The sequence below is a fragment of the Dromiciops gliroides genome, chromosome 2 (assembly GCF_019393635.1).
Source record: "Dromiciops gliroides isolate mDroGli1 chromosome 2, mDroGli1.pri, whole genome shotgun sequence".
Lineage (NCBI taxonomy): Eukaryota > Metazoa > Chordata > Mammalia > Microbiotheria > Microbiotheriidae > Dromiciops > Dromiciops gliroides.
In genome coordinates, this window is record NC_057862.1 from 157,056,780 (window position 1) to 157,072,817 (window position 16,038).

At 39.3% G+C, this 16,038-nt stretch overlaps 1 protein-coding gene across 1 annotated transcript in view; it reads left to right on the forward strand.

Annotated features, from left to right (window-relative positions):
• LOC122738426 (thrombospondin type-1 domain-containing protein 4-like) overlaps positions 1 to 3,764 on the forward strand; it is a 406,762-nt gene extending 402,998 nt beyond the window's left edge. The window contains exons 7-8 of the mRNA XM_043980469.1: positions 3,413 to 3,549; positions 3,633 to 3,764. Of these exons, the coding sequence (XP_043836404.1) occupies positions 3,413 to 3,549; positions 3,633 to 3,764 (269 nt within the window). The remainder of the gene's footprint in view (positions 1 to 3,412; positions 3,550 to 3,632) is intronic.
• Positions 3,765 to 16,038: the final 12,274 nt, after the last annotated feature.

Sequence of the window (16,038 nt, forward strand, 5' to 3'; positions counted from 1 at the left end):
TCTGCTAAAATTTGTTCCTTGAGTAATTATTTGCTTTCCTTCCCTGAAAGTGCAGCTTTGCAATTATTGATGAGTCTCTAAAAAGACAATTTGACTTGTTTGTGTTCATAGTGAAGAGGGTCAAGTCATTTTAAGTAATTGAGATTTCCTTTTTTTAAGTTTGGAGCTAGTTTTTAGTTCCTTCATCCTTTTTCAGTCTTATACTTTGATCCCTTCTCTGAATTGTACAATTCACCTATGCTGGACTACTGCTCTTCTTTGTAGATGACCTATCTCCTATTTCCATGCCTTTACATTGGCTATCAGCTAGGCCAGGAATGCCCTCCCTCTTTGCCTCCACTCTTTCACTAAAACAAATAATACCTTTCCAGCATCCATATTTTTAATGGTTCTGTGTAAATTCAAGTCATGAAAACAACTTTTCTGAAAAATTAAAGTTGTTGGTCACCCAGAAGGTAGTAGAAATGAGTAAGCTGAAGCATATTCATAATGGAAAACTTTATAGAAGTGTCATATATTAATTTGTCAGTGAGGTGTATTGTCACAGAGAGAGGTAAAACATAACTGATGTAGAACCCCTATGCTTCATTGGAGCCATCAAATGTTATGAGATTTAGACAAAGCCCACAACATCTTTGGATTGAAGGGAGGCATGGTTTGCAAACAGCACAGTTAGGGTACCTGCATCAATGAAATCATAGTCATTAAAGTATTCCACTTAAAGGGGACTTGCTCATGTGCTGATAGTCAAGATGGAAATAGATCTGTGGCAAGTTAGAAAATGGGCTGGTTGTTGCAAAATGAAAGTTAATAGATTGGATTAAAATAGCAACTAGTTTCATGAGTATATGTTTGAAGAGGAATGATCATATATAGCTGTTTGTACAGAAAGATCTATTGAAATGAAAATTCAAAATGAGGCACAGGTAAGTGAGAGCCTGCAGGGTTAATATTAACCTGGGCTATATTAAGAGGGGGTTAATTTCTGTGCAAGTTTGCTGATATAGTTACTGAACACTCCCTTACTCAGATTCCATGTCTGGAGTGCTGTGTTCAGTTCAAGGAGCAATAGTTTAGGAAGAATATATACCAGCTGGGGTTTATCCAGAGGAAGGGGACTAGGGAAATAGGAGGACTGGAGACTCTGCATTCAATGACTTTTTCAAGGAACTGGATCCCAATTCTTAGCCTGGAAAAGAAAAGACAGAGTGGATGATAGTTGTCTTCAAGTAGTTGAAGAATTTTCAGGTGGAAAAGAGAATGGACTTGTTCTACTTGGCCCTAGAGGTCAGAAAATGGTGGAAAGTACAGAGAGGCATATTTGTTTTTTATCTAAGAAAATGCTTATTTAAAAATTGTAGCTGTTCCCAAATAGAATAGACTGACTTCGGAGGTAGTGGATTCCCTATTGCAACTTGTCAAGCAGAAGTTGGTTGGTTGCTTGTCAGAACAGTTGTCAAAGCTGCATGGGTTGAGCTGTCTTTGTAATGCCTTCCAAATTTGATATATTGGTGTATTTGGGGATTCAGTCACTAACTTTTCATGGATGAGTATCTCCTTAAATTCTTTCTTTGGCAGTTATGTTTTGACATAATGTGAGAAACTCATCCATTAGTATATATCAGTAGTATCCCAAGAGATAGAGAAAAAAGGAGAGTATGCTACCCAGGTTCCTGAACTCAGAAGGAATGCAACATTATCGGGGATATTCATGTAATTTGTATAAAATATAGTATTCCTATAAGTAGGTTTTATATACCCCCACACACATATATATGTCTGTATATATATGCATATACATATATAAATGCACACACATCTATATAGACAGAGAGAGGGACAGACACACAGAGTGAGAGAGGGAGAGGGAGAGCGGGGGGGGGGGGGAAAGAGAGAGAGAGAGAGAGAGAGAGAGAGAGAGAGAGAGAACGAGAACTAGAGTGAGAACAAGCTGAGTCATACCTGGATTATATCTCATAAAAAATAGGGATAGAGGCAAAAGTGTTGAAGCCCTTAGGTGTTAGAACTTGCCCAAGATCATTTACCATGTCATCTAACTTGGCGGGCCTCCTGTCTTCTAACTAACTTAGCTAGATATGGTAGGGAAATTTTATGAACTGTAACGATTGGAATGACGCCACCTGCTGGATACTTACTGTAGCAGAGTTCTGCCCATGAAGCGAAGGTCTTTGAGGGCAAGACCAGGAGTCTTTTCTTTGGCGGGGAGGAAGTGACGCAGACTAGTGGGAGGAGGAAGGAAGAGACTGGCGCTCGGTCTGGCTCTCTTTCCTCTGGACTCTGGCGGAGAAGGGAGCTAGAAATGCGCTCTCCCTTTAATAGATAGGAATCTAGACCTTTCTCTCTCTCTTTACCAAATTCTTATTCTCCTTAATAAATGCTTAAAAGTCTAACTCTTGCTAAAGCTTATAATTTATTGGCGACCACTCATTAAATATTTTAGACAGACTAGCTAGAATTTTAACCCTTAACAGAACCAAGAAAAGGTTTGTACTAGATGACCCCTGAAGCCCCTTAGATTTGCGATTTGGAGACTTTTGTGGCTACATCTTTCTGATCTTTATAAGAACAGAGATACAGGGACTTGCATAGCTACTTTTCTCTTATCTCTGTAGGACCCATAAAACTTTGTGCTGTTTTTTGTTAGTTTGCTCAGATTACTTTTGAGTGTCAGATAATGAGCATGTGAATGTGAAACAATGGAAACAGTAGGAAAAGCGGGGGGGGGGGGGGTGTATATTAGGGAAAATATGATGTCCCAACACTGTATTGGGGGAAAATTTGAGATTGTTAACAACAATTACATATGTAGACTTTTGTATGACCTTGGAACATGTTGCTTAGAAGAGACCATAGCATTCCAGTTTTCCTCTTCACTTGGCTGGTTAGGAGGGGATTGTTGGGAGTGTTATGGAAGGGGCATGCTACCCCCACATCTAGAAAATCCGCATAAAATTTTTTGGCCTTCCCTTCATACCAGAGAAGTCTGAATTTTTACTTTTTCTTTTATGGAGTGTTTACAGCAACTTCTTTTAAAATTTGGGTTAAGTATTTGGTCATCAGTTCTGTGTCATTCACTGGCCTTTGCATGTCAACTACAGCTTGCACACAGCTCCCTCTAAATTCCCATCTAATTTCTTATGCTGACCCATGATATATCAAAACCATGAAAGAGAAAGTCATGATGTGGAAAGGATAACTGTAGTTTTGTGTTTCCCTAACACACACACATACACACATACACATTTAATCTATTGGGCTTTTAAGAAAATAAGAACATGATGAATTGTGCCCAGGAAAAATGAGAAAAGGGCAACTTAATCTATGCTTCTGCCTACTGATTCTGCTGTAAGAACTGACCATTTGTGGATTTTTTTCCATCATTTTTCCATAGTACGAGGAAATCAGAAGTGTGAGCTGAACTGCCAAGCAATGGGCTATCGCTTCTATGTGAGGCAAGCTGAGAAGGTCATCGATGGCACTCCTTGTGACCAGAATGGTACATCCATCTGTGTATCAGGGCAATGCAAGGTAAGTGCCCACACTGCCTGATTGGAAGAGGAGGAGGAAATCATCTTGGGTTCTGTCTGCTCTGTGGCTGCTGATGGTTTTAGGTTGCTACAAGTTGCATCTCTAACCTCTCATACCAAGTGGATTCTCTTTGTGCTGTGAGACATTGTAGAGAGAGGGGGAAGGAGGAAGTGCCTACATCTGTGCCTCTCATTTATTTCAAGACTTTGGCTTAGGAGTGGCCCAAGCTTCTCCAGAGTTTCTCTTCTTTCTAATGCTGATATTCGTGTTTCCTGAGCCCAGTGGAGATGGACTAAATGTCTACTGAGCAGTCATTCACTTCTTTCATTGAAGCTGTTAATACATAGAAGACATACTCTCTTTGAGGATGACTGATGGGTGAGAGTACTTAATGGCTTAGTAAATAGGTTTTGGTTAGCTAGCATTGTCATTCTAAAGGAAAGGCTTGAGATCGATTATTACACCTAGCCTCTCATGGACTCCAGAGTGAAAGTTGCCTACTCTCTCATGCCTCAAATCGTAGAATATATAATTTGAAAGGGAAATGTATTTCAAGCATCTTTTTTGTTGTTGAAGTGTACCATAGGAATATCATCATATGTATATTCTAAGCTGGAGAAGGAAAATAAAAAGTAATGGCAATTTCTCTAAGTTCATCTTGTACTATATTTCACTTTCATAGAAATGACTATTTTCTTTAAAATATGGCTTTTGATTGAGATGATATTCACTCCAGAGTTGCATTAATTGGGGTCTGGAAATCTAAGAGTTAACAAGTTAAATGGCTATTTTTTGCAATCATGTAAATGATTTCTGTATTAGGTCTTATGTACAAGAAGACTCAAGTAAACAAAAACAAAGAATTAAAGAAAGTAAAAAGTAGCATGCTTCTGTCTGTATTCAAACAATATCAGTTCTTTTTTCGGGGCAGGGGGAGGCAGATAGTGTGCTTCATCATTAGTTCTTTGGGTTTGTCTTGGATCATTTTATTACTGAGAATAGCTAAATTACCATTTTGGAATAAACTAAGATTCTAGCTTAATATACCACAGCTGGTATGGAATGCTTTATTTGTTATAAAGAGTATCACAGAGTTTTATATCGATATAGGTAAAGAGTTTGATTTATTTGCCAAAGAATGAGTCCTGTTAAAGCTTATACCAGGTATAGGATCTAGGGTGGCTAGCAGCCTTCCCTGGTGTCCTCTAAGGTCTGGTGAGAGTAAGATACCATGGGACTACAATTGCTTAAGGTGCTTAGATATAAGAATGGTGAAACAGAGTCCAAGAACAACTAAGGGTATTCAAAATGTAGCCAAAGGTTTGGTATTGAGCAATGAATTAGATTCGTGTATAGATTTGTGTGTGTGTGTGTGTGTGTGTTGCCTAGTAGGTTATATGCATGTCTATATGCATTTGTCCAAATGTGGCTCACAGGGAGATATGAATAGATATCGCAGGGAGACTATTATTCTGACCAAGAAGGGAGCATGATATTATGGCCACAGGACTGGCCTGCTCTGTTTTCTTCAAATAAAGGGTATAAACTAGAATTTTTTCTATCTACCCCCCAACCACAAATATTGCTAGTAAAGAGGAAATTGTTTTTAGGTTCACAGCACTTTCCTGAGCATCATCCTTTCATTGGGAAGGAGTACCCTAAAGTAGTATATCCAGAGGTTTCATTCTCTTTTCACCAGATGAGTTACATAAAGGCTACCACAACAAGTGAATGGCAAATAAACAGATTTATCTAAGCTCATAAAAACAAATCAGAGAAGTTGTACAGATTAGAATAGACTAGATAATGCGCAAAATGTACTTTCCCATTGAGAGGAAAATATGAGAGAGACAGAGACCAAGAGAGACAGACAGACAAAGTGACAGAGACAGACACAGAGAGATACACACATAGAGAGAGACAGAGACAGAGAGACTAAGAGACAACACAGAGAGATAGAGAGAGACAGAGAGAGAGACAGAGAGAGAGACAGAAAGAGAGACACAGCGAGAGACACAGAGATGAGACAGAGAGAGAGACAGATGAGACAGAGACAGAGAGAGAGATGAGACAGAGAGAGAGAGAGAGAGAGAAAGAGAGACACAGTGAGAGACACAGAGATGAGACAGAGAGAGAGACAGATGAGACAGAGACAGAGAGAGAGAGAAAGAGAGACACAGTGAGAGACACAGAGAGATGAGACAGAGAGAGAGACGGATGAGACAGAGAGAGACAGAGAGAGACGGAGACAGAGAGAGATGAGACAGAGGCAGAGAGACAGAGAGACAGAGGCAGAGAGTCAGAGGCAGAGATAGAGACAGACCCTGATCTCACCCAAGGAGAAATTCCCTTTAATCTCTGTGTAGCAAGCTAGAAATAAGGACATGCTCAAAGGACTGGCTTCTCTACATGTTGACTTTTTCCAAAGTCTTTCTTTTCCTTTGGGGATCTTTTCCTGAAGAAAAGCTGGAATCACATCTATCCACCCCCAAAGCTGGAAGCCAAAAGAAGGAACCCTTCTCTCTCAAGCTCTGGCCAACTCAGCCCCATATACAGGCACACATCATGGAATAATTATTCTGTCCATCAGTGATAACCATCTTAAGGAAATGCCCAGCCTTAGGCCCTGAGTTACATGAGAACTGAGATGGTAACAGAACAGCACTTAAAAAAAAGAGCCCACAAGGGTGGTATGTGTTAGGTGAAAGGAGAAGTCTGGGGCAGCTAGGTGGTACAGTGGATAAAGCACCAGCCCTGGATTCAGGAGGACCTAAGTTCAAATGCAGGCTCAAACACTTGACACTTACTAGCTATGTGACTCTGGGCAAGTAATTTAACCCTCATTGCCCCACAAAAAAGAAAGAAAGAAAGGAAGGAAGGAAGGAAGGAGTCTGAGTTCAAACAATTTGTATTGTTTCACTTAGTGAACTGGGCTTCCCTGTTGGCTTTTAAATTGGGGTACATTAGATTAACAATCCCCTAGAACCCCTATGGCTTATACTAAAAGACATCTCTGTGTCAATGCTTTAACTTCCTGAGTAGGAGGTTATGGATGTGTCATGGATGGAGGAAGGCAGAATGAATCACAGTTTAATTAAAAAAAAAAAAAACAACAAAAATTTAAATATGGAGAAAACTGATTGGCTGTTGGACAATACAATAAATGGATACTCTCATTTTCCCTCCATTTTTTGGATAAAATTGTTAAAATTAAAAAAGAATTAAAGAGAATACCTGCCAATAATTAGCATTTGTCATTTGACCATGTTTGCTGTGTCTTTGGGTATTTAAAGCAGTGGAGACATTGGAGAACGTCAAATGAAAGACAGTTTGGTATAAGAGAAAGCAGACAGCACAAGAAAACATGAGCTTTGGCTTCTGATCTTGGCTCTTTGACTAATTAGCTTTGTGGCCTTGAATAAGTCAGCCCTCAAGGCCTACGTGACTTCATTTTGTAAAATGTAGTAGGGCCGATTGGGCTAAGCAATCTCTAAGGTCCTTTCAAATAGAATTCAAACTTCATTCCACTGAGTTAAATTAAATTTTAATTTGTTTAGCCCTAGGGGCCTTTATTAGTCCAACTTGTTCTATCAAATGCTGAATCTGGAGCCTTATTCCTTATTTCTACTCTGTAAATGCGGTTGCTAGACATTGTATATGGCAGAGATAGTCATTTTCCCTCTAGACATTCTAGAGAAGTAAAATGCATAACGTCTATTCAAAGATCCATTTATCTGAATAGGATTAATGATGAACCAGGAATGGATAAAATAAAAATGCTAATCTCTAATAAAAATGAAAAGAGTTATAATAACTGATGTAGTATTTTAAAGTTTGTAAAATGCTTTACAATGTATTATTTGATTTGTGTCTTAACAATAATTCTATGAACTAGGTACTCTAGGTGATGCTATTTCCAATTTTTAAACTTAACCCAGGACTAAAATCCATTTCCATAAAACTCTTTTCATTGGAGAATGATTAATTAATAATTCCCACTAGGTGGCAGAATGGATAGAGCATTGGTCCTGAAGTTGGGAGAACCTGAGTTCAAATGTCACCTCAGACACTAGAAATGTGACCCTCGGAAAGTCACTTAATCCCAGTTGCCTTAAACATGTGGGGCCATCTCCAGTCATCCAGATTTATATCTTGTCACCGAACCCAGTTGAATCTGGAGGAGAGAATGAGGTTGGTGACCTTACGCTGCCCTCCCTCACTTAAATTCAATCCAGTGCAAGTCATAACATCACTTGGATATTATGTTCCTCTTCAAGAATGAAGTACAAACCAGGGGCAGCTAGCTGGTGCAGTGGGCCCTATATTCAGGAGGACCTGAGTTCAAATCTAGTCTCAGACACTTAACACTTATTAGCTGTGTTGCCCTGGGCAAGTCACTTAACCCTCATTGCCCCACCAAAAAAAAAAAAAAGAATGAAGTACAAACCAACAGTAACCTGTCAGAGAAGCAGAGTTGGTAAAATCTTGGGAGAGAAGAAATCCCAGTCTTTCCCAGTTTCCAGATTCAAGAAAGGACTAAATAACATAAATGAGGAAATAGACTTTCAGTTAAATGACTTTCCCAGGGTCACACAGCTATCAAGTCACATGTATGTACTTATTTTGTCAAGGTTCAAGCTATTTTTGTTTCCTCAGTGGGAGGACAGTGTGACTGAATGCTGAGTCAGAAAGCCCTGGCGTCAAATCCCATTTTTAACACTAGCTTTGTGACCTTGGACAAGTCATCTAACCCTTCTAGGCCTCAATCTCTTCTGTAAAATGAAGCTAATAATACTTGTGATATTTATTTTATAGGGTTGTTGTAAGATTCAAATGAAATCATATGTGTGTTATAAATGTTATAGACATATACAAATTGCAGTTTCTATTATTATTCTGTGAGGTTTGGGTGAGGAAGGAGTTTATTCTAAGCATGGGGGATGTCCAGGTATGTAGTACAGCCTAGGAAAAGGCAAGGAGATAAGAAATGGAATGACAGGTAAGGAAAACAACAGATTTACCAGTCTGGCCAAACTGTAGAATGCACCAAGGAGAGAAATGTGTAATGAATCTGGAAAAGCAGAGTGGAGTCATATTTTAAAGGACTTTATTTATTTTATTGAGTAATTGATTTCAGGGCAATGGGGGTTAAGTGACTTTCCCAGGGTCACACAGCTAGTCAAGTATCTGAAGTAGGATTTGAACCCGGGTCCGCCTGAATCCAAGGTCATTGCTTTATCCACTGCGCCACCTAGCTGCCCCCTAAAGGACTTTAAATATCAGGTTCATATGACTGCAGAAAGAAAACTTTCCTGACTGGTTCTAACCATTGTTTGTGCCTTCAATAATGCGATCAGGACAATGACAAGTCATGTTTCTATTTTTATTTTTAATTGAATTACCCTCATTCTTGTACAAATAGCCCTTTTGCTCTGAGTTTTTGTGGGTCATATTTGTTGTGGAACAAATGAAATTCATGCAGGTGTTAGCACAATTTTGATTGTGGCTTAGATGTAGTCCTAGGTCTTAGCAGCTTCACTCCATTCGTAGTGATGTTTGGATTATTTGTTCAAATTCATAACCCTTACCACCCCCACCCCCATCAATGTATCAAAATATCAGTGTGATATAATGGAAAGTGTTGGATTTGAGTGTTGGATTCAAATTTGGAGACAACCAGCTCGCATCATACATAACACTAAGTTCCTTTGTGGTTGAATTTGTCTGATGTAATAATGATAGTAACTAGCATTTGTATTATACTTTATGGTTTGCAAAGTGCTTTACCTATGTTATCTCATTTACCTATGTTATCTCATTACCTATGTTATCTCCATTTTACAGATGAGGAAACTGAGGTAGGTGGTGGTTAAAATGACTTGCCCAGAGCCACACAGCTAAGGGAGTGTTTGAGGAAGGATATTGCCAAGTACATACATTCTAGTTTAAATCCAAGCACATGTATTCTGATATATTCTGATTTTTGGTGTTGAGATGAATAGAGGAGCTCAGATAAAATAAGATAGATATAACTTTTGTTTGTTTCTTTTTTTTGTGGGACGATGAGGGTTAAATGACTTGCCCAGGGTAACACGGCTAGTGAGTGTCAAGTGTCTGAGTCCAGATTTGAACTCAGGTCCTCCTGAATCCAGGGCCAGTGCTTTATTCACCACGCCACCTAGGTGTCCCTAGATATAACTTTTCAAAGGCAACTGTGTCATAGTACTTGGATTGAATCAGAGCTCTTCCATTTCCTACCTAGGTGACTTTGGGGAATTCATTTAATTTCTCAGCCTCAGTTTCCTCATCTGTAAAATAAGATTAGATTACATGACCATTAAGGTTCCTACCAGCTCTAAATCTTGAACCTTCTGTCTTAATGTTTTCCCATCTGTATTGCTCGCCTTGTTTTTCTTTTTGTGCCTTTTCTGAATTTCATGATCACTGCTGTGGATAGAATTGAAGAAAGTATGAGAAAGAATCTTCCTGTGGCTTTCTTATTTTAAAGAGAAAGAAATCCTTCCTTATAAGGAAATACCCTTCCTCATTGCGCACATGTACCCATTTAGACAAATACCTTTGCAGTGCCTACAGAGTTCAATTTTACATATTTTAGAATTCCCTCATATTCCTTCTTTCCCTCTCCTCTACCCCCAGCCTCCGGTTGGACATTATTTAGTTGCATTTGGAAAATGTCTCCAGCTCGTTTCATATTTGTCCAGTAATTAAAATCATTTAACTGTTTCCAAATGTCCAGAGAGGAGGTTGGTCCTTCCATCTGTGTTCCCCTATCTCAGTAAGAATTACTTAATAAAGGTTTTGTGTTCAGGCGTGTAATTGAAGGGATCACTGTACTGTAATCCTCTCTGTCAGAAGTATCATTTTCCTTGAATGTGCAAATGTACCTTCCAGAACCAAAGGAGTAGGACCACCTCCTTCCTCTGGCTAAATGATTCTAAATTCCATTAACCATTTTGGTGGATGTTGCCTGAAAATGCTGAGAATCTTCCCTTTATTTATGAATATGCTTCAGGTCACTGGAAGAAGCAGGAAATAAACTCATCACAGAAACAGAAGAAAAATGATAGAGTAGGTGCTTTATTTTTATTATTATTTTTTCTTTTTAGTGAGGCAATTGGGGTTAAGTGACTTGCCCAGGGTCACACAGCAAGTAAGTGTTAAGTGTCTGAGGCTGGATTTGAACTCAGGTACTCCTGACTCCAGGGCCGGTGCTCTATCCACTGTGCCACCCAGCTGTCCTGAGTAGACGCTTTATTTCTGTCACTTCATGTGACTCTTAATCTTGAAGCAAGGATTGTTAGGCCGTGGAAGGATGTTATCAACAGTTGTAGATTCTCCTTTCCTGAAAATCATTAAACACAACATAAACCAACCATAAAAATAAACACCACAGTATAATCTGCCGGCCAAATGAGAATCAGACATTAATCTTCTTCAGAAGCTAGATAAAGTAAGGAATTTATTATTGCTTGCATATCCTTTTTATTATTTTCATTTAATTAAGAAAAAATTCTTCAAGGACACCTATACCTACCCAAGGAACTCAACAGAGGAGGGGAATATAACAAACAAACATTTACTAAGCACTTAGTATGTTCTAGGTACTGTGCTAAGTGCTGGAAATAAAAACATGAGCAAAAAGAAATTCCCTGCCCCCAAGAGGCTTACATTCTAAGGGAAAAAAACAAACTCAAAAGGGATCTAAAAAGAGGGGGAGGAATGGGGTAAGATAAACGTACCTTGTAGAGATGTGGCATTCACGTGTAGAAAGACAGAATCATAGCAAAGACTGGAATAATGGTTGGCAGGTCTTTGTTGTTGTTGCTAGGGTGTTTTCCAGTCATATATGATTCTCCATCATCCCATTTGGGGTTTTCTTGGCAAAGATACTGGAGTGGTTTGCCATTTCCTTCTTCAGCTCATTTTACAGTTGAGGAAAATGAGGCAAACAGGGTTAAGTGACTTGCCCAGGGTCACACAGCTAGTAAGTGTCTGAGGCAAGATTTTAACTCAGGAAGATGAGTCTTCTTGACTCCAGGCCCAGTACTCTATCCACTAATGTACCTATCTACCCATGGCAGGCCTGTACACTTCCCCAAAATCGTGACTCCCCACTGTTGTGGCACTCATCAATGAGAGGAGGGGGTTAGCATTTCAGAAGAATATTCCACCATGAGATGTTCACAAAGTTGGAAGGACATTCTGGTGTGAGAAGGCCCCAGGTGCTGAGGGAAGTTCCAGGTTAAGACTTCACTTGAGGCATAATGTCGAAGTCCAAAAAGTCAGAAGCATGACTGGGAGGGAAAACTCAGATAGGTTTGTGTTTGCTATAGATAGAAGCTTACAGCCTTCAATTCTGGGACAAGAGATACAGAAGTGGGGCACACAGAGGACAAAAACACAACACATCCATTTGGAAATGTGGATGAGTCTAATTAACATTTTGTATCATAATAGAAATTTCTAAAACTAATTTTTAAGACTAACACTGATACCTCCTACCCCCACCCACGTCCACTCTAGGATGATTTAGTTTAGTTTTATCTCCTGTCACAAAGATAGATGAAACAATATTTCAAGGATCCTTTTAGCCAGTAAATTGTAGAATCTTAACCTGAGGTAGCTGATGTGTGTGTGTGTGTGTGTGTGTGTGTGTGTGTGTGTGTGTGTGTGTGTGTGTGTGTGTGTACTGGAAGGGGTACACTGATGATGAAACTGAATACCAGCTTTGAGGAAGGAAGAATAAAAAAAGATAAAGCAATGTTATATAAGTGATTCAGTTCTATTTCAAAGAACCCTACCTGAACTCTGAGATTAGTCTGAAAGATGCAACTGTATTGATGATTCTGAGAGCACATGTCCATTAATACATGCCTTTGTGGTGTTTGCCTCTTTTCTCTTTTCTATTACTGTCACCTCTTTGGAATAACGAGATCAGCTGCTCTTCTCTGGGCTAAACAACATCAAAAAATAGATCTGTGACAGTGACTTCATTCTTCATGAGCTGCAAAGCACAGTTCTAGTTTTCTCTTAAATTGTGGTCTGGATTGGATGTCAGTATGTTTCAGTTAATAATCAGTATAATTTAGAGCCATGCACTGATATGGTAGAATGGAAAGACTCATTGGGGTGATCTGATAATGCCTTATATTTTTATAGTGCCCTGAGACTTACAATGTGTTTTGTATACATTGCCATCACTTTATCTTTGTAATAACATTGTGGTATAGGTAGTTTAAATACCAGCCCCATGTTCTAGATGGGAGAAATGGAAGATCCAAAAGATTATGATTTGCTCAAGGTCACGTAGCCAGCAAATAATTCCAGAGCCAGATTTGAAATAAGATTTTCTCAGCTAACCCTGTGTAACAAGCATTTTGTTGTTTAGTTGTTTGAGGTGTGTCCAACTCTTCATGACCTTATTTGGGTTTTCTTGGCAAAGATACTGGAGTGGTTTGCCATTTCCTTCTCCAGCTCATTTGACAGATGGGGAACTGAAGCAAGCATGGTTAAGTGACTTTCCCAGGGTCAGATAGCTAGTAAGTGTCTGAGGTCAGATTTTAACTGAGGTCTTCCTGACTCCTGGTGGTTAGGTGGTGCAGGAAATAGAGTGCCAGGCCTGGAGTCAGGAAGGCTCATCTTTGTCCACTTGATATTTCTGGGTGACCCTGGAGAAGTCGATTAACCCTGTTTACCTCAATTTCCTCATCTGTAAAATGAGCTGGAGAAGGAAATGACAAATCACTTCAGTATCTTCGCTAAGAAAACCCCAAATGACTCACAAAGATGACTGAAATGACTGATCAACAACAACAATTATATGCAAGGTGCTGAGGATATGAAGATAGCACTATACTGAGTCCTTGCCCTCAAGGAACATTAGGTGAATACAGGCTATAAATGTGAAAAAAATATCTCCATGGTAATGAGAGATGGAAACTCTAGCAGTTAAAGGAGTCAAGAGATGCTTCATCTCCTTTCCACTATACTATTTTGTCTCCCACGGAAACAAACACATGGATAGTCATACAAATTTGCATGAGCATTTATATGTTTCTCTTCTGCTGACTTTCCCTAATGTTTTCTAATGACCATAGAGTTGCCCTTGTCACAGCATCATCAATATGGAGCTGGGAGGGACGTTATCGGGGCACAGTCCAACATTGTCATTTGATAACTCATCCCTGGGTTACATTAAATGTCTTAGAAATCAGGATTTGAAACCACATCTTCCCAACTCCATGTCCCAAACCCTATCCGCTGACTCCTCTTAGAATTTGAGTCAAGTTCATCTCACAGATAGTTTCCAAATCCTATAACCCATGAGTTTCAGAAATAGTGAAATCGTCCCTTGGCCTCCAAATGTGTTATGTCTCATCTCCTACCTTCTCCTCCATATCTATTCCAGAAGATTAAAAGAATACTTTTACTCCTCTCTATAAACAAATATCTCATGAGTGCCAAAATCTCAAAGGAAAAGGGAGGAGAAAAATTTAATTTATGTCAGCTTGCTGCCTATTTGTTTTTAAAGCTACAAACTGATTCCTAGGTTTAAATATGGGAGATAAAGGTTTACAGTTTCAGAGTAATGTGGGCCAGAATGGTGAGTCTCATGGACATTCCTAGAGTAAAAAGATCATATTTCAGGTCACTTAATGCAGGTAAAAAGTATGGACACTGAAAGTGGTCTGGTACTGGGAGTAGAGCTTAGGAATTGACAGCATAGAAATGTGCAAAGAGAAAGAGGAGAAAGGTGAGGCTGGGATATGGGAAATGTAAGGAAAGAAGGTAGGAAGGATGAAGGGAAGAAAGAGAGAGTAATAGGAGAGAAGATTTAAAAGGCAGCACGGTGTCAAATTATGAAATCATTGACCACCAGGCAAAGGAATATGAATTTTGCTAATACATAGTAGGGAGCCTTTGTAGATTAGGAGGTTGTAGGTTAGGTTAGGTTGTAGGGAGCTGGCTAGAGGCTGTTGTTGCTGTTTGTCCTTTATTCTTGAAGAGGATTGTGACAGATGTCATGACTTTCACTGAATTGGATTTAAGTGAGGGAGGACTGTGCAAGGTCACCAACCTCACTCTCTCTTCCAGAGCCACCTAGGTCCAGTGACAAGATATGTTACCAGGACAACTGGAGATGGCCCCGGATGTTTAAGGCAATTGAGGTTAAGTGACTTGTCCAGGGTCACACAGCTAGTAAGTGTTTGAGGTGAGATTTAAATTCAGGTCCTCCCAACTCTATCCACTGAGCCACCTAGAGGCAGTTGGGTGTTGTAGTGAATACAGTGCCAGGCCTGGAGTGAGGACATGGGTTCAGATTCAGCCTCAGATATTTACTAGTTGTGTGACCATCAGCAAGTCACTTAACCCTGTTTGCCTTAGTTTCCTCATGTGTAAAGTGAGCTGGAGAAGGAAATGGCAAACTACTGCAGTCTCTTTGCCAAGAAAACCTCAAATGGGGTCATGAAGAGTCAGACATGACTGAAATGACTGAACAACAGCAACAGGGAGCCTTTGAAGATTTTTGAGAAGGAATTTAGTTACTAGATTCAAGCATAGGGTAGACTAGCCTAGCAATAAAAGGAGTAATTTAGAGAATAAATTATATGAAGAGGGGGGAGGATCTATTGGGAAATCACTGTAATACACAGAGTTAGGGGGTATACTTCAATACTGGCAGTGAGAATGGTAAATAGTGGAAGGGATTCAAGAGATCTCAAATTAGAAAGAAGAAATTCAAAATTGGAAAGAGAAATCAATGGACCTTGATGACAGAATGGATATGAAGGTGAAGGATGAGTCAGAAAAAATATAGTTTCCAAAAGGGGGTGCCATTGACAGAGATACTGGCCAGAAGTTTTAGATAGTGAGAGCAATAAACTAATGTATTGGGGAGGGGGTAAGAGAGGAGGGAGGGAGGGAGAAAAATTTAGAACTCAAAATCTTATAAAAAATGAATGTTGCAAACTATCTTCATATATAATTGGGAAAAAAACATAAAATACCATCTACAAAAAAAAATTAAATTAAAAAAATTTGGCCATAGAATCACAGCATCTTAGAATTGGGAGAAGTATCAAAGGCCACTTTTTCTAACATCTCCCACTGTAGAGGAGAGTTGGGAAAAGGAAGGGAACAAGCTTTTAATTAAGTTTCTTTTCTATGCCAGACACTGTGCTAAGAACTTTAGAAAGATGATATCCTTTGAACATCCTTTATAAAATATCTCTGACAAGTGGTCATCTGTCCTACATTTGAAGATTTCTAGTGGGGGTGGGGTGGGGGAAGAAAAGTTTGAACCACCAAGGTAGCCCATTTCACTTTTGCTTCATTCAGTTGTCAGGAGATTTTTTTTCATACATAAAAGAAAATCTGTAACTTCTACATATTGATCCTAGTTCTGTTCTCTGGGGCCAAGCACAGCGAGTCACATCCCTTTTCCAGATGAGAAATCTTCAAGTCTTA